The following is a 26742-nucleotide window of genomic DNA, read 5'->3' as shown; positions in this document are numbered from 1 at the left end:
ATGATTCACCATGTGATGGTGGTTACTGGGACTAGATGATGGGTATGTGTGGGAGTTCATTATACTATCAGTCTATTCTGTTACACACACACACACACACACACACGCCAACAGTGATTCTCAGTAAATTAAAATCTCAATGAAAACGCTAAAAGGTGTCAACTTGGCCAAGTATTCTCTACTCAACCAATCGCATTCCGGCACCAACCCACCTTACTGCCTGACCTCACACTATCCTGGAGGATTACCTCTGCTCCAGGTGAGCAGAAAAGAATGAACCAATAGGACACTGGCTTTTAAGTGCAGCTTCTATGCTCAGACCTATGAATCTGTACTTCCTTCCCATATATCAGCCTCAAAGGTATATCATTCAAATTTTACTTCAGCAAAACTACACATTATTACAGCCCTTCAAGGCTGTTCAAGAAGAGCTGGAATTTACATATTAAATGTAACAGGGGTGGGGTAAAAAAAAGCAAGGGATTAAGAAGCACTAATCAGCAGTTACAAAATAAGCACAGGAATGTGAGGTAAACCATAGGGAATATAGTCAGCAATGCTGTAATTACTATGTATGGTGCCGTGGGCACTTGCATTATCGGAGGGAACACTTTGTAAAGTATATGAATGTCTATCAGCTCTGCTGTACACCCGAAAGTAATACAAAATAGTATAGAATGCAAACTGTAATCAAAAAATAATAATAAATATATATTAAATGTATAGGTGTTGCCCAGCCGGGCGTGGCTCAGCGGTTGAGCATCGACCTAGGATCCAGGAGATCAGGGTTCTATTCCCGGTCAGGGCACATGCCCAGGTTGTGGGCTGCAGCCAATCGATGACTCTCTCATCATTGATGTTTCTATCTCTCTCTCTCCGCCTCTCCCTTCCTCTCTCTGAAGTCAATAAAAATATATTTAAAAAATAAAAAATAAATAAATGTCTAGGTGTTGATAGCCTATGGTAGAATATACCTACCATTAAATATATGATATTAGCTGAGCTGTAAGTATCATTTGATTATTACACTAAGTTCTAATCATATTACTTGTTCAGTTTCCTAATCCTTGGACATTTAAGCAAAAGCTATCTCATGCTATAAACAAAACTGAAACAGTCTCATAGACACACAGAGAGGACTGGTGGTTGCCAGGAGGGAAGGAGGTTGAGGGACTGGGAGAAAGAGGTGAAAGGATTAAGAGGAACAATGGGCGGTTACAAAATAGTCACAGGGATGTAAAGTACAGCACAGGGAACACAGTCAATAATGCTGTGCAACACCACAAATATGTATGGTGCCATTTGGGTACTGGAAATATCAAGGGGAACGCTTTGTGAAGTGTATGACTGTCTAACCACTATGCTGTAAACCTGAAACTAATACACAATATTGAAAGTAAACTGTAATTTAAAAAAAATTTTTTAAAGCTATCTCATACTGAAATTCCTCTGGAGTCCGACATCCTGCCATCCTGGTGGGCTTAGAAGTCTCCTTTGCACAGAGATCATGTCTCACATCTCTTCGAAGCACCAAAAACCTATACAAATGAAGCCTCAATTGCTGTTTACTGATGGGCTCCACTAGGAAAAAAAGAGTAAAGGCAACAATAGCACCTACTGAGTGAAAAAAAGACCAAAGTAAGGAAATCCCAAATTGGAGTTATTATTCGATACAATAATGTAAGAAATGTGAAAGATCCGCTAACAAACATATAAATTCCATTTAACAAGCATTAGGCTTTCCATATGTATACCAGTTGCTTTGCAGGTGCTGAGAAAACAGACATCACAATCTAATAAGATAAATGCAATTTTGTTATATAAAGGGTTTTCCTTCCAAAAATAAGGGTATTTTCTGATTTTATAAAAATATATAATCTTATACATAGATTAATGTATAGAATCACATAAAGTAGTAAGTCCAGTAATAAGAAAGGAATAAAGAAGGAAAAGTTCATAGAAATTCCACAATCCAGAGGCGATCACTTCAGCACTTTGCTGAGCATCCTTCCTGACAGCTCTGCACGCACACATCACGCTGTGAAAGGGGCTACAAGACACCTGCTGCCCAACAACCTGGCTTTCTCCTCCGAACAATATGCCCTGGGGATCTTTCAGATCAATAAGTGTGGATGCACACATGACGTGAAAGTACTTTAAAAATAGTTTGGAAATGGGATCGTTTAAACAGTTCTTTCAAAATAGCAACTTTCCAATGCTTCACCGTACTTTAAAAATGCACCAGTAATTCCTTGAAATGAAAGTCTAAGAAAATAAGAAACTTTATTCCTGCTCTAAATCAGTGTGACAGTGTAAGGGACTTATATTCATCTTTGTGATGAAAGCTTGTCTTATTTCAAACATGTCAAGTTCCAAAGGTGAGCAGAAACACGGGTGATCGGATTCTCACCTGTTTCAGCACATCTAGTATAAGCTCATTAAAGACTTCGTTAACGGCCATCGACACGGTCTGCCGATCCATGCCTTTGCTGAACTGTCCGGTTCCGATCAGCTCAATCAGCTCCCACACAGAAAGGCCGTCTTTACCGTCGTCAAAGTTGATTTTATAATGTTCAAATTGTTCTTGCTGCCAGCCTCCTCCCATAGCTTCTGTCAGTTTCTTAAGCAGGTACTCAATCTATATAAAGAATTTAGAAGTTATTTACATTAGTAAAAAAAATAACGTTTTAACTTGGGCATGTTTCCAATTTACATTGATAAGGTTCATTTAAGAAATATTCTTTTACAGCACCAATCGTGGGTGTTTGAGAGGTCATGATGCTGTCAGGGAGAAGGGAATGGATCAACGCCCCTGGTTCTATATTAACTTAGAATAAGTAAAGGAATAAAAAATTGATAACCCTCTGAGCGTATATTTGTATATATAACTAAAACAAACTGCACACACACACACTACCATACACAAACTCATTAATATGATCTGATTACTCTCTCCTGGATAAATATTTCAATATATCAGAATATTCATCTTACTGAACTAATATGCATGCACCAAATTAAATAAGTATCTCAAAGTTATATGTACAAGTTACTCCCCAATTTACACATTTTCCATATAAGCCAATTATTTTAAATTCATGCTGCTCCTCCCGTTAGAAGACTGACAATGTTGTAAACAATGTTGAATTCCTCGCTTGGCCTGGAAGAGCTTATTAAGTCCTGAAACACATACCTTTGTCTAGAAAAACAGTAGCAAATACTACTATTGAAATAATAGCAGTTAAACAAAACAGTGAGGTAGTGATCGTCAGTAATAGTTATCTGTTATTTTCTGAAAACCCTGGGTATCTTTCAACGCTCTCAAACTCAGCATATCCAAAAATGAATGAATCATCTCTACCTTCCAAATGGCTTCCCTTTCTATTACTGATTTTGGTTGGGAGCAATACCATTCACCATGGCAGGATTCTTGTTTCCCACTCCCTTACATCAAATCAGTGACAAAATCCTGTTTTTATCTCCCTACATCAGTGTGTTTCAAACTGTAGGTCATGACTCAATATGAAATCAACTAGTGGGTAGTAACCAGCATTTTCTTTAATAAAATGAAAAAATATTTCACTTTATCCACAATATAGACAAATATTGTTTTGTGACAAGTTGTGCTTTGTGTATGACTATATCTGTGTGCTGGGCCATGAAATAAAATGTTTACCTTCCTACAGGTTGCAGTCAAAAGAGAATGAAAAACTGCCCAAGACAGTTTTCAGCTCTGTCTCCTCCCACCCCATGTGCCTTTGTTCAGGCCTCCCAGTTGGTACCCTGGCCTCCAGCACTGTCCCCTTCTATCTATGTTCTGGCAGAGACATTTTTCTAAAACAAAACCTGAGCCAGTGACTCCCGTCTAAACACTGCTCTGGGTCCCTGTCACTTCAAAGCTAAAGGCTAAGCTCCTCTGCATCCCTTCCCTTGGCGGCCATCCCCTGTCTACTGTCTCTCAGTCTTCCACTATGCCCACGGCACACTTTACGTTCCACCAGTACCACCAATACCACCGATCAGGGGCCCAAGCTATCTATGAAGGACTGGAGAATATATATTTCAGGCTTTGTGCATCTCCATTTTATGTTCTTCTTTGTTTTGGGTTTGTTTGGGGTTATTTTACAACCCTTTAAAATGTAAAAACTATTCCTAGCATGTAGAAAATACAAAAACAGACCATGGGCTGGATTCAGGCAGCGACCCATTGTTTGCCAACACTTGCCAGAGATTATAAGTAGTTTACCCACATAACACCCTTTGTTATGCTTCTGTGCCTTTCCCCATGCTGTCCTCTCTATCTAGAATACCTTTATCCGTTTCTCTACCGGGGCTAACTGGTATTTGTTCAAGTCCTACATCGTCTAGGATATTCCTACCCAAAGTGAGATGCGTGGACCAGCAGCAGCAGCACTTAGAAGCCTATTAGAAACTAAGTATCTCAGATCCCACCAAAGACCCAAAAATCAGAATGTGCCTTTGAACAAGAACCCCAGGAACTTCCATTTGCACATTAAAGTTTGCGAAGCAAACCTGCTCTGACCACCCCTAACCCAGGGCAGGTGTTCTTCTATGTCACTGTACTTAGCATACTGAATTAAAATGACCTCTTTACTGACTGGCTTCCCCATGGTTTTCTGAATTCCATATGGAGGGACCATGTCTCACTCATCTCTGAGTCCCCAGAACTCAGCATGGTGCCTAGAATGTAGTAGAGTTCAATTAATGTTTGCTAAACTGAAATAAATTAAGCTAAGCCTCCATTTCTTCATTGATGAAATGAGCATAATGACACCCATCACCCATAACTACTATGGAAATAAAATGAAACAAACATAGGACATTTCGCACAGTGCCTGGCACGCTAAGTACTCCATCAATGCTACTTCCCTTCTGCACTGAGTGGAATATTATTCCACAATTTAAAATTACATTTAAGAAAGCGTTTATAAAATATCACAAGGTCAAAATAAAAATCATGAATTCTACCAATTTAATGTGATAAAATTGTAAAAATCCTCTAGTATGAAAATTATCTAATCCCCTAAGTCTAACATATGGTAGATGGTCAACAAATGTTTACTTGTTGGAGAAAAATACAGTTCTTTCCTTCTCTTGTTGGAGATCTATCATCTACTCTTAAGCTTATTAGATATTATTTTCTTGGCTCTTAAATAGAAGTAACAGGGATAGTCAGTGGAAGAGAGAAAAAGGAAATGGGTAAGAGGAAGACAAAGGAAGAGGGAAGGAGAGAATGGGACAGAAAAGAAAGGAAATATATAAAGGCAAGAAGAGATTGAAGAAAGATAAGAAAGATAAAGTTGAAAAGAACATTAAAATAAATGACTGCCCATGGTTCAACTTGGAGGCATTAACATGTAAAGAAATTCGATCTCCCTATGGCAGCAAAAGAAGGGCCCATGCTGCCTGATCACAACTTGGGGTAAATGTAGTAACTATACAACTAGAAATTTTAGTAGGAAGGCCAATGTAAACATATGCATACGGCCACAAGTAGGATGAAAAGTGGGCATGGCCCTAGCAGGTTTGGCTCAGTGGTTAGAGCATCATTGCTCGGACTGAAGGGTTCTGGGTTCGATTCTGACCAAGGGCACACACCACAGTTGCAGGCTCAATCCCCGGCTCTGGTAGGCAACCAACTGATGTGTCTCTCTCACATCAATGCCTCTCTCTCTCTCTCTCTCTCTCTCTCTCTCCGCCTCTCTCTGAAAAGCAATGGAAAAAATATCTTTGAATGAGGATTTTTTTTTTAAGTGGGCGTGGCAAGATGGTGCATCCAACTGACCACTTGTATTTGTACCATGTCAAGAAACTCAGCCTCAGCTCTTCCTCACCTCTCCCTTATGAATGGACCCAAGCCCCTCACACTCGGAGCTTTAGTTCTTCTTGCCTATTGGATGACCTTGTATAATGTTTGTACCCCAGAAAGGACCTATGACTAGCAAACCTTTCTGAAGGTGGCCTCCCAAGCCCTCCTGAGCTGATCATCAGCACCCAGCATCTGCTCGGCATTGCCAGCAACTGTGCCAGACAAGCAATTAGATTCATTTCCTGCTGACTTTCAACACAATCATTTACTTCTCATAACCAAGTCACTTAAGGACCTCTTAGATCATTATATTGGGCCAAGAAGAGACAAGCATTACCATTCTCAACTATTCAATTATACTAAATAATAAATCACGTGCTGCGTGTTACTTTCGAGTGGCCTGCATCAATTCTAAGAGCTCATTCAGTTTCAGGAAGCAGCTTACTTCCTCCTTCCCAGCAAGTTTCACCCAAAATAACAAAGAATAAACCTTTAAACTGCATGTGATTTTCGATGCCTCTGGTTCCAAAATATATTTTGTTAAAAGTTCTTGCCCTGTCATCATTTAAAAGGGCCTTTATTAGAGTAACAACAATTCAGGTTTTATTTCACGGAGGGTCTCTTAAAACTATTTTAGGTTTGATATTTATTTCAAGGCAATTCTTCCAAATAAGCTCACAACGGACACATCCTGTTTTGTTCTTGGCTCTGTGGGAAGTGAATACTAAAGTAAAAACTGTACTTTACAGACACATATTTCCAGGAATACCATTTGACAAAAATTACAGAACCATCTCAAATAAGGACATACCACTTCTTGACTTTTGTGTAGTAGGTCACTTAAATATTTATTCAATATTCTTGACACTACTTTCTGGATGATGGAAAACTAAGTCAAAAGCAAGCTTACTTATACCACTTATATTATTCATATAACTACCACTGTTACTTATACAGCATTAATCAAAGCCGGAAGATAAAAATCTGACTTAAAAACATTCTGGACTTAAAATGCAAATGATCGTTACGGTAGGTAGATTATTGGAAAAATAAAATATTACTTTAAATGTATAAGGTCTAAAAACTATTGGTAAGATTACAATTAAATTTATGTATATATTCATAACAAAGACAGTCTATTTTCAAATTTTATACTTTAAATACATCTCTTTTCACATTAAATTTTGTTAGAATCTATATGTCTAAAACTAGACCAAAATATATATATATATTTAATGTTATTAAAATATTTAGGAAGGAAGCAAAATCTAAACTAGATAGCCACCTTAAGAAATATTATGACTCTGGTGTTTTCCATAAAATAGTGTGACCTCGAGTTTGCAGTGCTCGGTCAAAGAACAGGGATGTGCTGAGAGCTCAATAAATTCAAGGCCATATTTTAAACCTCAGGAAGCTGGTTCAGCAGCCAGACAAAGCATTTCCACATAAATCTGTCCCGAGGATCCCTTCTTTCCCTACCCAAGTACTCCTGGCCACAGAGGAACAATCTGTAAAAGTAACTCTAATCCTACTTTTAACTAGAAGAAACAATGAGGGAGTTCAGAATGTCAAAACACACCACAGGTCCACACAATAACATGACAAGGTACGCTGCCTGCTATTCCATCGGGTCAAAGAGAGGCCGTTTCCTTCCCAAACGAGATTAATTTGTTTGGAAAGAGGACCGACACATTCCTGTCAGCCTGCCAAGGTGAAGGTCAGCGGGCTGGGGCCCCGGGGTGCAGAGAGTCATCGCACACATCCAAGGCCCCGTGGGTCCCGGCTCTTCACCGAGCCACCTGGAGAAGAAATCTTTTGAGCTTCTTAAGCAGAGCCGTCTGGAGGCTGATGCTGACTGGCTCCCTTCACAGCCAGGGGCTCCGTGATGATTTAAAGCCAGTAACAAGTCCTTCACATCAATCAAGCGCTGCCTTGAGGAATAAGGAAAGACTCCTTACTAATTTCTAAATTCTGAAATCAGGACAAGGTCTCTTTCAAGTTCACCATGAATATTTTAGTAATGGAAAGAACTAAAACATCACAGGCCAGAGACCCACCCCTCATCCAGTTACAAGGAAAACACAAAGAAATTTGGAACATTGAGTGTAACTACAAAATGTCTTAAAAGGTGATACTGGAGGCTTTACTGGCATAATTCTTCTAAGCAGCATCTAGGTTGGTTTTTTTTGTTTGTTTTGTTTTTTAATATATTTTTATTGATTTCATAGAGAGGAAGCGGGAAGGGGAGAGGGAGGGGGGAGAGAGAGAAACATCAATGATGAGAGAGTCATTGATCGGCTGCCTCCTGCACGCACCCGACTGGGGATCGAGCCCACAACCCGGGCATGTGCCCTGACCAGGAATCGAACCCTGATCTCCTGGATCCTAGGTCGATGCTCAACCGCTGAGCCATGCCCGGCCGGGCTAGGTTTTTTTTAATACCATTGGTATATCTTTTTCTATATCTATAAATATTCTACCCCCTTCTATATTGCTCTGTGTTAAGCTAGATAATTTTTTTTAACTTTTCTACTCTTTTTTTAAGATGTTTCAATTGATCTTTAGAGAGAGGAAGGCAGAAGGAAAGAGAAACATCCATCGGCTGCCTCCCACACACCCCCTACAGGGGGGATTGAGCTTGCAACCCGGGCATGTGCCCAAACTGGGAATCAAACTGGCAACTCTTTGGTGCATGGGATGACACCCAACGAACTGAGCCACCCAGCCAGGGCAAGCTAGATAATTTTTGAGGACAAAAATTCCACAGCATGTTTTCCTTTTTCTTTCCCCTTTAACACACATGCACAATTACATCGTTATGGTTATTAAGCACTAAGAAACTGTCCACGGCTACAGTGAATCTGCCTTCTCCTTGATTGCCAATGGCCACCTAATTGCTAAACCCAAGGGCAACTTCTCACTCATCACGCTCTAATTTTTCTGTAACGGCGAATGCCAGTAACTACTTTTCTGCTTCTTAGAACTTTTTCTTTCTTTAGTAACCATGACTCAACACTCTCCCAGTTCTCCTACCTCACCGGCTATTCAATTCAGCTTCCTTTACCAAATCTACTTCCTGCTCCTGCTCTCAAAAGGGCCCAGGATTCTCTCCCCAGCCTCTCCTCTCCCACTGCCGTCTCTCCCTACCCGAGCCAACCTATTCCCACGGCTTCCCCATCTCTGTCCAGCCCTGGCCTCTCTCCAGCTCTAGATGTGCCCTTCAGTTGAATACAGGACAGCTCCACAAGGAAGTTCCACCTAAAATGCCCAACGTACCGAACGCATCACCATACACCATATCCCCAGTTTGTCATCATCTTGTCATTCACACATACACCATTTAGTGAGTACCTACATTGGGACCAGATATTATGTTTTGTTTTGGTTTGTTTTAAATATATCTTTATTGACTTCCGAGAGAGGAAAGGAGAGGGAGAGAGATAGAAACATCAATGATGAGAGAGTCATTGAGAGAGTCATTGATCGAGCCCGCAACCCAGGCATGTGCCCTGACCAGGAATCGAACCCCGATCTCCTGGATCCCAGGTCGACGCTCAACTGCTGAGCCACGCCCGGCTGGGCAGATATTATGTTAAATGCTTCACATACATCAACTATTTTAATCCTCACAAGAGTCCAATGAGGCAAGTAGTTATCACCATTTTAAAAATAGAGAATCCCAGACCAAGAGATTAAGTAATTTGTTCAAGGTCAAGTAGCTAAAAAGAGGTAGAGTCAGGATTCAAACCAGGCAGTATGATTGCTTTAAACAACTACACTAGATTACCTCCCAATTGCCCAGGCCTGAAACTTGTCTGTATTTCCACACAGCAAGGCACTATGAGCTTGGTCCTGTGACCTCCAGGTCCCTCCTATCTTCCCTTCTCTTCCCTTCTCATTGATGCTACTTTTCTTCAGTCCTCAATAATACTTACCACCTTCTCTTAACTAACCATCTTCCATCTCTCCATATTTCATCTATTTACCTGTCACTCTCTTGCCAAAAATCATCAGTGGCTCAGAACTCCCTACTGCCTACAGGATAAAGTTAAAAATCTTTCCAGCCTCCTCTAACACCACTCTTCCTCACAGCCATCATGTTTCACTTAGAAAGGACATGTATCATTCTTTTTGTCCAGCATCTAACCCCCTTCTTATGTCTGGGAATTCCCTACCTCCCAATGTAGGAGCTAAAAATGCAGATGTACCCTTTCCAAGCCTCCTTTACAGCTAGCTTATGGCACCTGACCTAGGCCATACCAATTAGATGCATTATCCCAATTGTGAATTGGGACACGGGCACCACAGAGAACCCTCCCTGGTAGCTAGAACAGCTGCAGGAAGACCTGAGTTCCTGGGATGCACCCAGTGTGCAGGGGAGAGGTGTTCCGTGGTCTAAAGGTGCAACACCTGCCCTCTTGGTGGCTGCAGCATTTTCCTTGTGGTTCCTCACTGGAGCGACCAGTATAGTTCAAGCCTCCCCACCTGGTTTTTAGGTCATCATGGCGATTCTGTGAACTACCCAACATCCTTTTAAAACATTCCTTTTTGCCTTAAGTCACCCAGTCCTGGTGTTTCTAAGCATTCCTCACTCATCACAGAACATGCCCTTTGCTTTCCTGCCTCACATAACCTCGCCCACTGTTTCTTCCACCCAGAATTCTTCTCTATGAGTCAAAACTCTTTCCATTTCTTAAGACCCAGCACAAGAACTGCTTTCCCCATAAACAGCTAATACTTAATGAGCACTAAGGGCCAGGCATGCTTCTCATTTGATCTTCACAAGGGAGTAGGAGGTAAATATTAGTGTAGCCCTATTTTACAGTTGAGGAAAATGCAACAAAAACAATTAAGAAAATTACCCAAGGTCATGCATCTAGTGAATGGTGATAGAGCCAAAATCCAAATCCAGGAAATCTAACTCCAGACCCCTGCTCTTAATCAGGGAACAGCAAATTATGGGCCATGCGTCAAATCTAGCCCAGCAGCCAAATCTGGATCACAGCATGTTTTTATACACCCATGATCTAAGAAAAGTTTTTTACATTTTTAAGTGGTTGGGGGGGGGGGGAATAAAAATAATAATATTTCATGACCCATGAAAATTCCATAAGATTCAGATTTCAACATCCATTTCATTGTAGCTCAGCAATATAGTGTCTATGCTGCTTTCATGCTTCAACGCAGAGCTGAGCACCTCAACAGAGACAGTATGGCCCAAAAAGCCCACAAAGCCTCAAATATTTACTGTCCGGCCCTTTAAGACTCTGCTTTTAACCATTACCTTGTACTGCCTCTCGTTCCCTTACTTCCCCCAAGCTGGGAAAAATCTTGCCCTTCTCTGTATTTGCCTGGCATTTGCATCTTTCTTAGAACAGGTTGTCCATTCTGCTTTGAATCACACGTCACTTGTTTTTTTCCCTCCAGCAGACTAAGTTCCTTGACATCAGGAAGTAATCTTTCTCACCTTGTATTCCTCTTGGTGCCTCGCTTATTGTTGGTAGTTGATAAATGCTTGCTGATTTTATTTATTATTTATTTATTTTAAAAGAAGCCAACCGTATTTTTTGGTTTTTTTAATTGATTTTAGAGAGAAAGGAAGGAAGAGGGATAGACAGAAACACAGAGGACAGACATAGATTGGCTGTTCCTGCACGCCCCCTACAGGAGATCAAGCCCCAAACCTGGGCATGTGCCCTGATCGGGAATCAAACCTGTGACCTCTTGGTTCATAGGTCAACACTCAACCACCGAGACACACCAGCTGGGCCACACTACAGTAGTTTATTTAAAGCCAGCAAGCACCCAGCCAGTGTTTCTCTCTATCCCTCTCCCTTCCTCTTTCTCTAAAATCAATAAGAACATAGTTAAAATATGTATATATATATTGTAGTGTGAAGTTTTAAAAAGATTTTCCCTACGTGAACAAGGATCATAGAAATCACAGTCTAGACTCTGTATTGGCAGGATGGGTAATAAAGGGCACCCTCAACCACTACTGGTAGGTGTATAAATTGGTACAGCCTTTCTGAAGGGCACTTCTGCCTTGTTCATCTAACACCTAGAAAGTGTGTGTTTCTTAGGACTCAGAATTCCACTGCTGGAAATTTATCCTCAGGAAATTTGCAGACCCGTGTGCAAAAGTGTAGGCAATAACAGTAGTCACGGGAGTTAACACATGTACTGAGTACATACTACCTCCTGGGCACTGAGCTAGTCCTTTAAATGCACAATCTCACACCCCTTAGAGGTAACATTGTTATGAGCCCTGTTTTATAAAAGAGGAAATTAAAACCCAAGAGGTTAAATAATTTGTACAAGGTTAAAGGATTATAGATGACTAGTTTTTAAGGGGAAGACTACAGCTGATTTTAATTTTGCATATTATGAGGCTTTTCTAAATTTACTACTGTAAATCAGTATGTATTACAGGTATAATTTTATAGGGCAGGATAGCACAAAATCTTACTCGTCTGTTTTTCTTTGGAAGCTTAGGAAAAATAACCCAAAACAAAACAAGCAAATGTCCTTTTTCATTTACTTTGGAAAGTACGCTTAAAAGTCACCATCTTGGACTTGGAAACAAGAATAGTATTTCCTTACATAAAACAGCCTTAAAAACATTCTGGATCCTACGTGCTTCCCATATAGCATCACTTAGCCAGTTCTTATAGTTTTACCAATATGCAAGTAGACAGAAAATTATGTTGTGATTTATGATGAATAAATATTCTTTGGACATGAGGATGGATTCATCTATAATTACAGTAATTCACAAAGGAAGAGTCCCACCCTGTCTACAAATCTCCAGGGTTATTACATAACCCCAAATCACTAAGTTTGGGACTTTTTTGGATTCAAGCTGTTTTGCCTCTGATCCAAAAAGACTAGTCAGGGATCTCCTTCTGTATCTATACTGACTTAACACAAATACTTCCAACTTAGATCTATTAAATGCGAAGACGGCCCAGAGCCAAGCCTTACCTCTTCTGGAACAATAATTAATGGATATTTGTCCTCAGATAAAAAGTTGAAAATAACCCATACTTTAAACGAATCTTCTTCCGAAATGAGCAAGGGATTCTTTGTGAGGTTTTTTTTGACACAGAGGGTCCAACACATCCTATTGAATTCGATCTTGTCAAAGTTGTCTTGGACCTAAAAAAGAATGAGGAAAATTCCAATGAACCAGTCCAAAATAAGTAGCATAATATAAGCCAAGTAAAACAGAAAGACAAAGCCTACTACAGGCTTCCATTTAACCAATAACCATGTTCAGTGTCTATGCTTAGGTACCACACTTTCAAAGGCTCAATTAAGAATGTTTTTTTAGCCTGACACTGACGTAACATATGTCACTCACCTGGCACATAAAATACTGACTTGTCTGCCCTGGCTGGGTGGCTCAGCTGGTTGGAGAGTCGTTCTGTATACCAAAAAGTTGCAGGTTCAATTCCCGGTCAGGGCACATACAGGAGGCAAGAGATCGATGTTTCCCTTTCACATGGATGTTTCTCTCTCTCTCTCCCTTCCTCTCTCTCTAAAATCAATAAAAACAGCACAACTGGCATGGCTCAGTAGTTGAGCATCGACCCATGAACCAGGAGGTCAGGGTTTGATTCCCAGTCAGGGCACATGCCCGGGTTGCAGCTTGATCCCCAGTAAGGGCCATCCAAGAAGCAGCAGATCAATGAGAATTCTCTCTCATCACTGATGTTTCTATCTCTCTCTCCCTCTCCCTTCCTCTCTCTGAAACTAATAAAAACATATTATTTTTTAAAATAAAATAAAATAAGAACATAACCTCAGGTGAGGGTTAAAAAGAACTGACATGTCTAATAGTTTTTCATGTGTACACACTATCTTCTAAATAGACTCTCGGTCCTGGTACAGAGGAGTCAAGAATGCCAATTACTCGAGATGAGCCACATGCAGACACCCCATCTTTACCTCTACAGTCAAAAATACTTTCTTTTGGGAAAAACTGTTTAACTGAAATTCGAAAAGGCAGCCCTGCCATTCAGTCATTCAACCGTGCATTCAACATTCCCACAGCATCTACAGTGAGCCAAGTACTTTGCTACAACTTAAGGATATAAAGATGAAGCACTTAGTCTCTCCTCTTAGAACATTCACAGTTTATTAGGGAAAACAGATATGCAAATAGATAAATTTTAGTATTACACAGTGTATAATTCAATAGCTTTTCACTAATTCAATAGATAAAATTTGGATGGTAGTTACCTGCCAGGGACAATGCAAAGATATTTAATATAATACTAGCCCATGTCTCCAAGGAATATCAAGACAATTACAGGATAGTGTGATAAGTACTAGAATAGATATAAGCAGAGCGTTTTGTGAGAACACTTGGGGAGCCAATGCAATCTTAAGAACTGGGGGAAGACTTGCAGAAAGCATGACATGACAATAGAGCTGAGTCCTAGAGGACCATCAGGAGTTAAGCAGTTCAAGAATGGAGTAAAGAGTGTCCCAGGTAGAACAGAATACAAGAAAGCCCAGAGGTGGAGACCACCACGGTCAGATTGGAACAACTGTGAGAAGTCTAATGTGAATCAGGCCCCTGGTGCTAGAAGGTAGTATGAATTAAGGCTCCTCAAATAACAGAAATGCAAATAACAGAAACTATCTTGGGTTCCTTAACAGAAAAGTAACTGATTGAAAAAATAATGGGTAACCTCAAAGATCAAACACAAGCACTGGAAAATCTAGGCTCCAAAACTAAGCTGTTACCAAGCTAGGCAAGGCAGTCAGAACCGTGGCAAAAAATACTCATGGGAACAGTGTGGTGGAGACACCACTGCCAATGTGACGATGTCTTCACCACGAGGCCATCACTGTTTCCACTGACCCAGCTACAGATTCAAAGTCCCACTGGCTGGGCCTGGGTCACATTCCTTCACTCTAGCTGCCAGGGGACAGGGAAAAATGAGTATCTGAACTTTTCAAAATATGAGCTGTGAGATAGGTCCTGTTCCCCACTGAGACACTGTGGAACTTCACAGACATTAGAGCTCAGATACTGGACAGATGTCAAATGTCCACTGCATGGGGCACAGTGAAAACTGAGGCTAGATAAGTAGATGAAGATCAGCTCACAAAGAGCCTTATAATTCGTTAGGATTTACCTGTATAAAGAGTGGAGGGGAGCAACACACAAAAAGCCATGATCTGGGACAACATGGAAGATGCACTAGAAGCAACAGGACAAGATGAGCAAAGCATTTGTTTTTAGAGAAATATAAACGAAGTGCTGTATGTACTATAAGGAAGAAGTCACTCGCTGGCCGTAGGGAGGTGTTCCTCTGAATCTCCAACTAGAATTTGTGGTTTGTAAACCAGTTCCCCAGGAGTAGCAAGGTATCCTCCGCGCTCCGCGGTCAGCGCCGTCTCGCTCAGTCTGGCACCACTTCCCACGCCTCCCATTGCACACAGTGGATCCCACGGAGGGAAAGCAGTAGCTGCTGCAGCATCTCTCCCTTCTTTCTCTTTAACACCATTTATGAGGACTTAGTATATGTTTGACACTGTATTTGCATTTTCTCACTTGAACCTCATATTAGCCCTAAAGGGTTAAATACTGTCCCTATTTTACTGATCAGGAAATAGAGGTTCAGAAAAATGAATACTTTTACCAAGTTCACATGACTAGTGAATATCAAAACCAGAGTCCAAGTCAAAGTTCAAATGCTGTGTTTCCACTATGCCAAACTGCTCGTAGGACGCAGTAGATGGACGGCCCCTACATGATGAAAGACATCTCTATAGGATTCATTTCAAGGGCCACCACCATGAACTCTATCCACCCGCACCCCCAAAAATAACATGAAGTGAAAGATGCGGCACACGGGAAGTGACATGCGCACGAAAGCACACAGCCTCGCCCTGAGGACCCGGAGATTCTGTGTGGATTACGGGGTGAATTGTAGGGTTCCTGGGGGACTGGCTAGATTTATGGCTGGAAAAGCAACATAGAACAAATCACTAAGAGCTTTATCTTTTTTTTTTATAGCTTACAGGAAACCCCCAATTGAAGGATTTTGGAGCAGAAAACAAGCAGGTCATCTGCAGCCCAGATTACTACTTGCAGAAAAGAAGGTATGTGAGGTGACCCTTGAAATATACTTCAGAGTGACAGGTAACGTATTCCAAAGGCAGGAAAGGAAATGGCAGGAGCAGCACACCAACCGTGTTTGGGGAACACTCACGGGACGAAGGAGACGAAACCAAGGGAGAAGGAAAGATGGAGTTTTCCATTTTGGAAGCTCTGGTAAGACATTAGACGGTGGTGTCCAAGGACAACCAAAGAGGTGAAGCTGTAACCTAAGAGGAGGGGCAGGTTTGTGGATCAACTGCAGGCCAGCGATGGCTGAAACCGTGACAGCCGAGGAGACCGGAGAGAGAACATAAAGGGAGCAAACGGATGGGATCAGAAATGGGACCTCAGGGGACACGCACGTCGGCAAAGCAAGAGGAGGAAGAGGAATTGTGATAACTGCAAAAGCAGTCAAAGCGGTAGGAGGACCACAAAGATATGAGAACCGAGTGAGGAAACAGTCGAGAAGATGGTTTGATAAGTAGTGCGAAATGCCGCAGAGAGATCAAGGAGGAGTTGCTTAAGAAAAGACCACTGATTTTGCACTTCAGTGGTCTCGAGTTACCTTCAAGGCAGCCGAGAAGCGTGGGTAAGTCAGACTGCTGCGGTATCAGAAAGCACGCAAACTCCCCGTAAATTCCTAGGAAATAAGTCGTCTGTTTGGCTCATTCCCCCTCTAAAACCTAACCCACTATTCCTTAGTTTAATCGTGCTCAAAGGAAGAAGCGTATCAAATGATAGTACGCACACCTATTAAAAAGGTACAAAAATCAGATCACATATGAAAAGCCCACAGCTAACATCATATTTACCAATGAAAAACTGAAAACCTTTCCTCCAAGATCAGGAACAAGACAAAGATGCCCACTCTCACCACTTCCTTTCAACACAGTACTGAAAGTCCTGGCCAGAACAATTAGGCAAGAAAAAAATGAAATAAAAGTCCTCTAAATTGGAAAGGAAGAAGCAAATGATCTCCATTTGCAAGTGACATGCTCTTTTTTATATGTAGAAATCGCTAGTCTACAAAAAACTGTTAGAACTAATAAACAAATAGAGCAAAATTGCAGGATACAAAATCAACACTCAAAAGTCAGCCAGGTGTGGCTCAGCGGTTGAGCGTCGACCTAGGATCCAGGAGATCAGAGTTCGATTCCGGGTCGGGGCACGTGCCCGCAGCCAATCAATGACTCTTATCATTGATGTTTCTCTCTCTCTCTCTCCATCTCCTTTCCTCTCTCTGAAATCAATAAAGATATTTAAAAAAAAAAAAAAAGTCAGCTGTATTTCTATACGCTAATAATGAACAATCTGAAAAAGAAATTTTTTTTTAAATCCCATTTATAATAGCACCAAAAAGAATAAAATACTTAGCAATAAACTCTACCAAAAAGGCAAAAGACCTGGACATTGAAAAATACAAAACATCACTGAAAGAAATGACAGATGACAGATAAATGGAAAGACATCCGATATTCGTGGGTTAGAAGACAATATCGTTAAAATGCCCAGACCACCCGAAGCAATGTAGAGATGCAATGCAATCCCTATCAGAATCCCAATGGCATTTTTTGCAGAAACAGAGACGTTATCCTAAAATTTACACGGAATCTCAGAGGACCATGAATATCAAAACAACCTTGAGAATGACAAAGCTGGAGGCCTTACACTTCCTAACTTCAAAACATATTTCACAGCCACAGTAGTCAAAATAGTACGTTACTGGCATCAAGACAGACAGACAGACCAATAAAACAGAAGAAAGGGCCCGGAAATGAGCCCTGGTGCATATGGTCAAACGACCTTCAGCGAGGGTGCGGAAACAACACAGTGAGGAAAGGACAGTCTCTCTTCAACAAATGCAGCTGGAAAAAAATATCCACATGCAACAGAATGAAGGCGGGCCCTTTCCTCGTATCATATACCAAAACTAATTCAAAATGGAGTAGAGATCTAAGTGGAAGACCTGAAACCATAAAACGCCTAGAAGAAAGCACAGGGGGAGAGCTTCATGACAATGGAACGGGCAACGATTTCTCGGATGCGACACTAAAAGCACAGGCAAAAACAGACAAATGAAACTACATCAAAAAAACCTTCTGCACACAAAGAAAGCCGTCAACAGAGCTGGACAACGGGGGACCGGTCCTTGCCATCAGAGAACTCTCACTCCAGGCTGGAAATCAGATATCGAACAATGCAGCCATAGCCACCTATGACAGCCACCTGTCTGATAAAACCGCAGCCAGCGCGACGAGGGGAAAGCCGAGGAGGCTGGAGCGCGCACCCCAGCAGAGCTGCTGCGCCCTGGGAAGGGCGGGCGCTACCTACAGAAACCTCCTGAGGAAGGGCCAGCAGGCGGGCCTGAAGGCCGGCGGGAATGGGCTGCAGGGTCGGCGCAGGAAGCCTCACGGCAGAAGCAGCGCGCCCGAGGCCCTGCGGCAGGAACGGTCTCCGTCATTTGCTGAACAGAGAGGAGGCGGCTGGGGAACACGGGGGCCGGGGAGCCCGGCAGAGCCACACGCAGAGCCAAACGCAGAGCAGGCCCGCGCGCCGACAGCAGGGCCCCGGACGGCAATCGGGAGGGGCCCCAGGGCCATGCAAGCAAGCAGGAGCTGGGAATCTATGATTCCGCCCCAGGGCCATGCAAGCAAGCAGGAGCTGGGAATCTATGATTCCGCCCCGGGGCCATCCAAGCAAGCAGGAGCTGGAAATCTATGATTCCGCCCCGGGGCCATGCAAGCAAGCAGGAGCTGGGAATCTATGATTCCGCCCCGGAGCCATCCAAGCAAGCAGGAGCTGGAAATCTATGATTCCTCCCCGGGGCCATGCAAGCAAGCAGGAGCTGGGAATCTATGATTCCGCCCCGGAGCCATCCAAGCAAGCAAGAGCTGGGAATCTTATGATTCCGCCCCGGAGCCATCCAAGCAAGCAGGAGCTGGAAATCTATGATTCCGCCCCGGGGCCATGCAAGCAAGCAGGAGCTGGAAATCTATGATTCCGCCCCGGAGCCATCCAAGCAAGCAGGAGCTGGGAATCTATGATTCCGCCCCGGAGCCATCCAAGCAAGCAGGAGCTGGGAATCTATGATTCCGCCCCGGGGCCATGCAAGCAAGCAGGAGCTGGGAATCTATGATTCCGCCCCGGGGCCATGCAAGCAAGCAGGAGCTGGAAATCTATGATTCCGCCCCGGGGCCATCCAAGCAAGCAGGAGCTGGAAATCTATGATTCCGCCCCGGGGCCATGCAAGCAAGCAGGAGCTGGGAATCTATGATTCCGCACCCAGTCCCAGCTAGACTCCAAACTGCCCCCGAGTCCCCGTTTATATCACACACAATGAGAGTCTCACATCCTTTGGAAAACTAGTAACAGCTGTCAAATGGAAGATAATTCCCTAGAAAGAAATGCACAGTTTTCCTGTGTGTGTTTTTACACTGACTAAGCCTACAGAACAGCGTCTCATGGAGGGGAGAGCGCACGTCACCGCCACAGCGAGCTCACCTGTGTCAGGCAGCTGAGCTCTTCTTATTTTAAACATATATTTGCTTTTCACCAAAACTCATACATATGGATAAGACAGCAATTATGACTCAAAGTACTAAACGTATTTACAAAACTAAACTCACATGTTCTCTGAACTGGAATTTTCATCTGAACTAGTAACATTTAGCAGTGCCTGATACACAGTAGACTAAAACCATGTTAGCGTTTTAATCTTTATACTAATGTTTTCAAAAAGATTTTAATGACATGGGAAAGGAAATATTAATGGAAAGAGGTCGATATGATCCCAGTTTGAAAAATCATACAAATGTATTTTTTAAAATAAAGACTCCAGCCCGGCCGGGCGTGGCTCAGCGGTTGAGCGTCGACCTAGGATCCAGGCTATCGGGGTTCGATTCCCGGTCAGGGCACATGCCCGGGTTGCGGGCTCAATCCATGACTCTCTCATCATTGATGTTTCTCTCTCTCTCCCTCTCCTTTCTTCTCTCTGAAATCAATAAAGATATATTTTTTTTTAAATAAAATAAAGACTCCAAGCAAACAGACCAAAATTTTAACAGTGACTGACTACCTCTAAATGGTTATGGGTAATAAATACTTTCTGAATAAGCTCCTTTTTAAAAAATGTACAACCACAGCCTGTATTTACAATACAGAAAACCACTTTACAATAAAGAAAACCACTTTAAACACAACATTTCACATTAATCATCAGGGAGATACAAATCAAAACACAGACTCCACACCTCACATCCACAAGGATGGCTATAATCAAAAAGACAGAGAATAACAAGTGTTGGTAAGGACATGAAGCAACTGGAAGCCTCACATATTGCCAGAGGAAAGTAAAATGCACAGCTGCTTTGGAAAACGCTTTGGCAATTCCTCAAAAGGTTAAACATATAGTTGCCATATGACTCAACACTTCCATTCCTAAGTATATACTCAAGAGAACTGAAAACATACATCCACACAAAAACCTTGAACATGAGTGCTCAAAGCATCAAATTCATAATCACCAAAAAGTGGATTTGTTGGGTGTACAAACAAAATGTGGTATATCCAAAATGGAATACTATCCAGCCGTAAGAAGGAATGACTGCTGTTACATGCTACAGTGTGGCTGGACCTGGAAAACATTATGCTAAGTGGAAGAAGGCAGACACAAAAGGCCACACACAGTACGATTCCATTCATGTGGGATGAGTCCAGAAGAGGCAAATCCAAAGAGACAGAAAGTAGATTAGTGGTTGCCTAGGGCTCCGGGGAAGGAGGAGGTGAGTGCTAATGGCACAGTTTTTTTGGGAGAGAGCGATGAAAATACTCCAAAATGGATTGTGGTTGCACAAAAATGTGACTATATTAAAAACCACTGATTGCACACCTTAAAAACTTAAATTGTACGGTATGTGAATTATATCTCAATAAAGCAATTTTTTTTTTTAAATCCAGTTATTTCTTTAAGCTGCATCATTCTTAGATTTGTATTGCTGGCCGAAGTGTCCAAGGGCGTGAAGTCATGCACAGCATTCAGCATTGGACCCCTTTTCCGATCAGAAGTTTTGAAGACGTTTTGAGCGCTGAAGGCATATTCATTCATCTAACAGAAATCCGAAACCTCGTTTTATAAAAGAACTACAGCTGACAAATGAAGTCAAGCATCTGGTAAAAAAGTATACATGTCAGCCTAGGAAAACAGAATGTAGGGGCTGCTAGCCTCTAGAGAAAGGACATTATATTAAACTCAAATATTTCTCCTTGTGTGTTTATCTTTTGCATGTATATATGTTTCCAAAAGACAAAAAAAGGATTACATTAGAAAGTAGCAGATTCCCCAGTTAGGACTTAGCATTACTGCCAATGGAGTATTGATTTTGATCAAATAGCCCAGACTAACTTTTAACATGTCGAATCAGGGAAAAGAACTGGCAATGATTGGGACCAAAAAACCTAATAGGTAATTAAATCTCATGAAAGAATCATATTGCCTCGTACACATGCTGAAGTAGAACTAATTTTTGATGTAGTCTAGGGGCTCAATAGTAAAAAGCTAACAAGATACCACTTTCTTCAGTTATTCATGTCTGATAATCCAGCTATGGTGTCTCTTTGCCAAAAAGGGGAAGGGGGGAAGCTCACAAAAAATTCTTCCTAGCCCTGGCCTGGTAGGTCAGTTGGTTGGAGCCATCATCCCAATACTCCAAGGTTGTGGATTCAATCCTTGGTCAGGGCACATACAAGAATCAAACAATGAATGCATAAATCAGTGGAACAACAAATTGATGTTTCTCTCCCCTTCTCTCTTTAAAATCTATTTAAAATTTTTTTTTTAATTTTTTCCTAGATGCTTACAGAATTCCATTCTTTACTAAAGAAGGACCGGAACAAACAAGCAACAACCAAAAATGTTAACACTTAGGGGAGGCAAAATATTTGATACAAGAACAACAGATATATATTAATCATTTGACGTCCTAATAAATTCTGTCAATGTGAAGAACAACAGGAACGATTATCTCAGAAGAAGCAAATAATAGAAACCAAGTGGAAAAATTACTTTTTAGAAAGCAAATGTCAATATAATTTTTCTCTCGGTCCTGACCCCTTCAGGACCTAAGCAAAGACAGAGAACTGCTAAAACGGCCGGGGGGGAAATGACCAAAATGAACACTAAGGAACACCAGATGCTAAGGAAGAAAAAAGAATCCTCTTAAAACACTTGAGAGAAAGCCTAAGGGAACTAGATGGTGGCTGAGATAGTTGGAGATTATCCCTATTTTTCTCCTGCCCTATTTTTCCAAACTGGGAAACATGATAATTCTGGAAGGGAATACTTTAAATCCCTCCATAGTACAGATAAAAGAACACTGGTCTAGAAGTAAATGGCCTAAGTTCGCAAACTCTCTACCTCTTATTAGCTAGGCAACCTTATGCTCTTTTTCCTCCTGAGTTAAATGGGGAGAAGAATTCCAACTATGCATCACAGGATTAACCTGAGGATCAAATGGGACGGTATATATAAGAAAGCACATCTTGCAAATACGTAATCATTACTATATATTTTCTTTGCATAACTGATGAGAGTCTCTAAATTTCATGTTATCAGGCTTCAGTCACCACTGGCATTTTTTTCCACCACGTTTCAAAACAAAGCACTAATCTTTGCTCAATTTAAACTCACACCATGGAAACCTTGGCAGCTTTATTTGGATGGAAGGACTGGCAAAACTCCACTCCAGGTGGCTAAGCAAGAGGAAACAAGGGCTCACTGTTCCACCACATCCTCGCCCGCTCTGTGAATAAGGTTTTCTCCAAATTTAGAGGCTGATTTTGGACTTTTTAAATACTGCTATATTTTCTCTCCTGTTTACAAAACTTTAAAATACCTAAATACTAAAATAAAGAACATTTTAAAGTGTAAAACTCAAGATGCTTAAAGAAAGTTACACCCAGGAGAACAAAATGCAGTCTTAGGGCAGCACCTGAAGACATTAAACCATGTTTCTCTATCCACTGGCTCCAACCACACAAACTCTAGCCCTGAAAAACAGCCGTTTCCAGATTTCTGAGGCTTTCCCAGTATGTCCTATATTTTTAATAGCAGACGTTTATTGTCTTTAATTTTTAAGATTAAACACATGCACACAGCCCAGCTGGCGTGACTCAATGGTTGAGTATTGACCCATGAACCTGGAGTTCATGGTTCGATTCCTGCTCAGGGCACATGCCCGGGTCGTGGGATCGATCCTCAGTCGGGAGAGCGCAGGAGGCAGCCAATGGGTGATTCTCATCATTGATGTCTCTCTCTCTCTCTCCCTCTCCCTTCCTCCCTCTGAAATCAATTTAAAAAACATATTTATATATATAAAAAAAAACAAAAACATGTACACAGCAGGTCATCAAATATTTGCTGAATATGAGACATATTTACATATAATGCAACTATGAGCTACCTGATCAATGAACAGAACAGCAGCCAAAAAAGGCTCTAGAAGACAATACAGCGTCAACTGTGAGGTTTTGAGAACTCACACATCAGTTTCTGCACAATTTGATCGCATCTTTTTTAGAGATATAACTTACGTACCATAAGTGCGACTCTTTAAAGTGTACGATACAGTAGGTTTTTAGTATACTCAGAAGGTGGGTTTTTTAGTGGTCAGGCAATCATATACTTTACATAGTGTTCCCCTCGATATTTCCAGTACTCCACCTGGCATTATACATAGTTATCACAATATTTTGGGGTTGTTGTTTTTTTAATCCTCACCTGAGGACATTTTTTTTCCATTGCTTTTCAGAGACAGTGGGAGAGAGAGAGAAAGAGAGAGAGAGAGAGAGGCATCGATATGAGAGAAACACATCGATTTATTGCCTCCTGTATGCACCCCAACCGGGGCAAGAGATCGAGCCAGCAACCAAGGTACGTGCCCTTGGCCAGAACTGAACCCAGGACCCTTCAGGCCAAGGGCGCACACTCTAACCACTGAGCCAAACTGGCCAGGGCTATCACAATATTACTGACTGTATTTCCTATGCTCTACTGAATTCCCCGTGACTATCCTGTTAACTACCAATTAATTTGTGCTTCTTAATCCCTTCACCTTTTTCATCCAGTGCCCCAACCCTCCCTCCCACCTGGCAACCACCAGTTTTCTCTTTGTATCTATGAGTCTGTTTCAATTTTGTTTGTTTGTTTGTTTTGTTCTTTACATTCCACATATAAGTGAAATCATATGGTATTTGTCTTTCTCTGACTGACTTATTTCACATTTTACCCCATCCTGCCCATGCTTCCACAATCGTTGCCAGTACATGTGGAACTTAGAAAAGAAAAGAAAAAGCACCCTAAGGGAAAACAGGTACAGATTAATACAAAATGCAGTTCTTAATCTCCAAAAATGAACCAAGATGGGGGAACAGCAAACCAAGTTTTAGAGGACAGTGGAGAGGGAGAAAGAAAGCGTGGCCGGTGTCTCCTTCCTTTCTGACTTGCCCTTGAAGGTTCACCACTGAACTCCTTAGTGAACTCACAACTCGGGGCTCGGGGGCTCGGGGCCCCTGTGAAATATGCAAATGAAACAGCGCTGTGAGCAAGAGGGGGCCAGACCCATACCTTTTCCAGAATGAACTTGTTTAAATACGGCATGTAGCCCTGATTGGACACGGGCCCCTCGTCGTCATCCCTGAAGTGCTCTTCCAGGGCAACAGGATCGTGCGGAACCTTCAGCACCGTGCACAGGTTGTGGGACAGGACCTACGGGGGAGAGAAAGGCTTTTAAAGGCCACCGGGAACCAGCACGTGGCACCTTCACTGTATGAACACAACGGGCTGCCCCCGCCCCGGGAAGGGCAAGGTGGAGAATAGACTAGCAAATGCGGGCTGAGTGCTGCTCAGCTGCCAGCCCCCCACCTGTCACCCATGAGTGTCTCTCACTCCCTCCCCAGTTCTGCTTCACTTCAAACAAGTCTCTCTTACATGCCCGCACTGAGCCAGGCTCCACGCAAGAGCCGTGACTATAATACTTGTAGTCTTTTCTTAATTGTCCCACATTAGAAAGAAAAAGGGGGAAAGAGCAAGAGAATGTGTTCAAAATGAGCCTTCTCCCCACGCAGAGCAGGGCCAGTCGATCAGAGCCGTAAGAAAGGACCTAGTCCTGGCCGGGCAGCTGCAGCCAGGGGCTCTGGGCGAGGTGGTGGCCTGAGCCAATCACAGCCCCTCTGGGCTGCAGCTTTCTCATCTGTCCAGTAGAAAGAGCCAAGTTAATATACAAATATAACAAATATTAACTGGTAGTCTCTGTGTCCAAACATCTCTAAACATCTACGATGTTAAGCAGTTTTCAGCATTAGTATTTAAAAGTGTAAATGTAAAAAGAGAAAGACATCAAGGGAAAAATCAATAGCAAAAATATCTCAGGACTACATCTGTAATACTCTCAACAATAAAATACACGTTTTAAAAAATATCTCAGGAGTTACTAAAACGGTTGAAATATTTTGTAGAAAATTAGCATTCCATATATAAAGGGTTACTGGTCTTGGTGATAACCTAAGTAACACACGTTAACATTCAGGTAGTTGAATTAGCAGTTTGTGCTATCTCTAACAAGTACTAATTTTGTTTCATATTAAATAAAAATTTAAAAATAAAACTTAAATTCCTTCAGTTTCATTTGTGCATTCTCAAAAGGTCAAATTACATACTTCCTTTAACAGAGATTATTACTAAATGTTAAATCCCAGGTTTAAAAATTTTCTACTCTTCTCAGCCCTACCCATTTTAATCACTTAAACAGCCACATTCATGTCAATGAAGACTTTCAATTCTATTAAGCAAGTCATTTTTTTCTGCATAGACATATTTCAGTTAGAATTTTTTAAGATTCAAAAAACTGAATCTATAAAAAGAACATTTGCATATCTTCTTTCTACATTTGTTTTGTTTCTCAAAGCTTCATCTCTGTGCAGATCTTTTTCTACATGCTCCACTGGTTTTAAGGAAGTAAGTAAAGGAAAGGAAGTAAACTCACAAATGGCCATAAATGAAATAATAAAGACTTTTACCAGCCCCTATAAAGCAGGCTGTGTTTCTCAAGCAAACCCTCTATTTGCCAGTAGTACGCACACCAAGAGCACGGTGGAGCTTTTACTAAAGAATCTTACACCAGAGTCAGCAAAATCCTATGTAGGTATTTCCTTTATTTATCTAGTAAAACCTACAGAGTAATTATCGACCCCAAATAGGTTTTGTGAAGATTAACTTTAAGAATGTGAAGTGCTTAAAAATTGTACTATACTACAGAAATAAAAGTTTTAGATAAATAAAGAGCAAATTTCTTAGGTAAGGCTCAAAGGTCATTCAAATTTTAAAGTCACTTGGGGCTTTACACAAATAAAAATTTCCAACCACTGGTTAAATTACGGTCCATCCATAAAACTTCAATAACAGTGAGGAAGCTCACTGTGTCGTGATATGAAGAGATCTCCAAGATAAATTAGGTGAAAAAAGCAACGTACCTAAGACTACATTAGTGTGTCATCTTCTGTGTAAGAGAAAAAGGAAGAAAAAATAGGAAACTCCAGGAGGATATACAGGAAACTAACAACAGTTGGGGAAAGACTACTAGTTTGATGTGAGACTAGGGGTAGAAGATGACTTTTCACTGTACCTTCCCCTTTTCATTATCTTGGGGGGAGAAAAATTACCTATTTAAAAATGTGCTACCTATTTAAAAAAGGAAATATATATTTTTAAAATGTGCCCAGCCTAAGAGCACACAGCTAAATG

At 41.5% G+C, this 26742-nt stretch overlaps 1 protein-coding gene across 1 annotated transcript in view; it reads right to left on the bottom strand.

Moving 5' to 3' along the window:
* Positions 1–26742, bottom strand: part of SWAP70 (switching B cell complex subunit SWAP70) — a 68745-nt gene that overhangs the window by 20770 nt on the left and 21233 nt on the right. The window contains exons 2-4 of the mRNA XM_081154335.1: positions 24568–24708; positions 12815–12988; positions 2411–2638 (exon numbers count right to left, since the gene is read on the bottom strand). Of these exons, the coding sequence (XP_081010461.1) occupies positions 2411–2638; positions 12815–12988; positions 24568–24708 (543 nt within the window). The remainder of the gene's footprint in view (positions 1–2410; positions 2639–12814; positions 12989–24567; positions 24709–26742) is intronic.

This window comes from Miniopterus schreibersii (genome assembly GCF_964146895.1).
Source record: "Miniopterus schreibersii genome assembly, chromosome: 12".
Classification (NCBI taxonomy): Eukaryota; Metazoa; Chordata; class Mammalia; order Chiroptera; family Miniopteridae; genus Miniopterus; species Miniopterus schreibersii.
The sequence above is the reverse complement of the archived record's forward strand: the minus strand, read 5'-3'. Positions and strand labels throughout refer to the sequence as shown.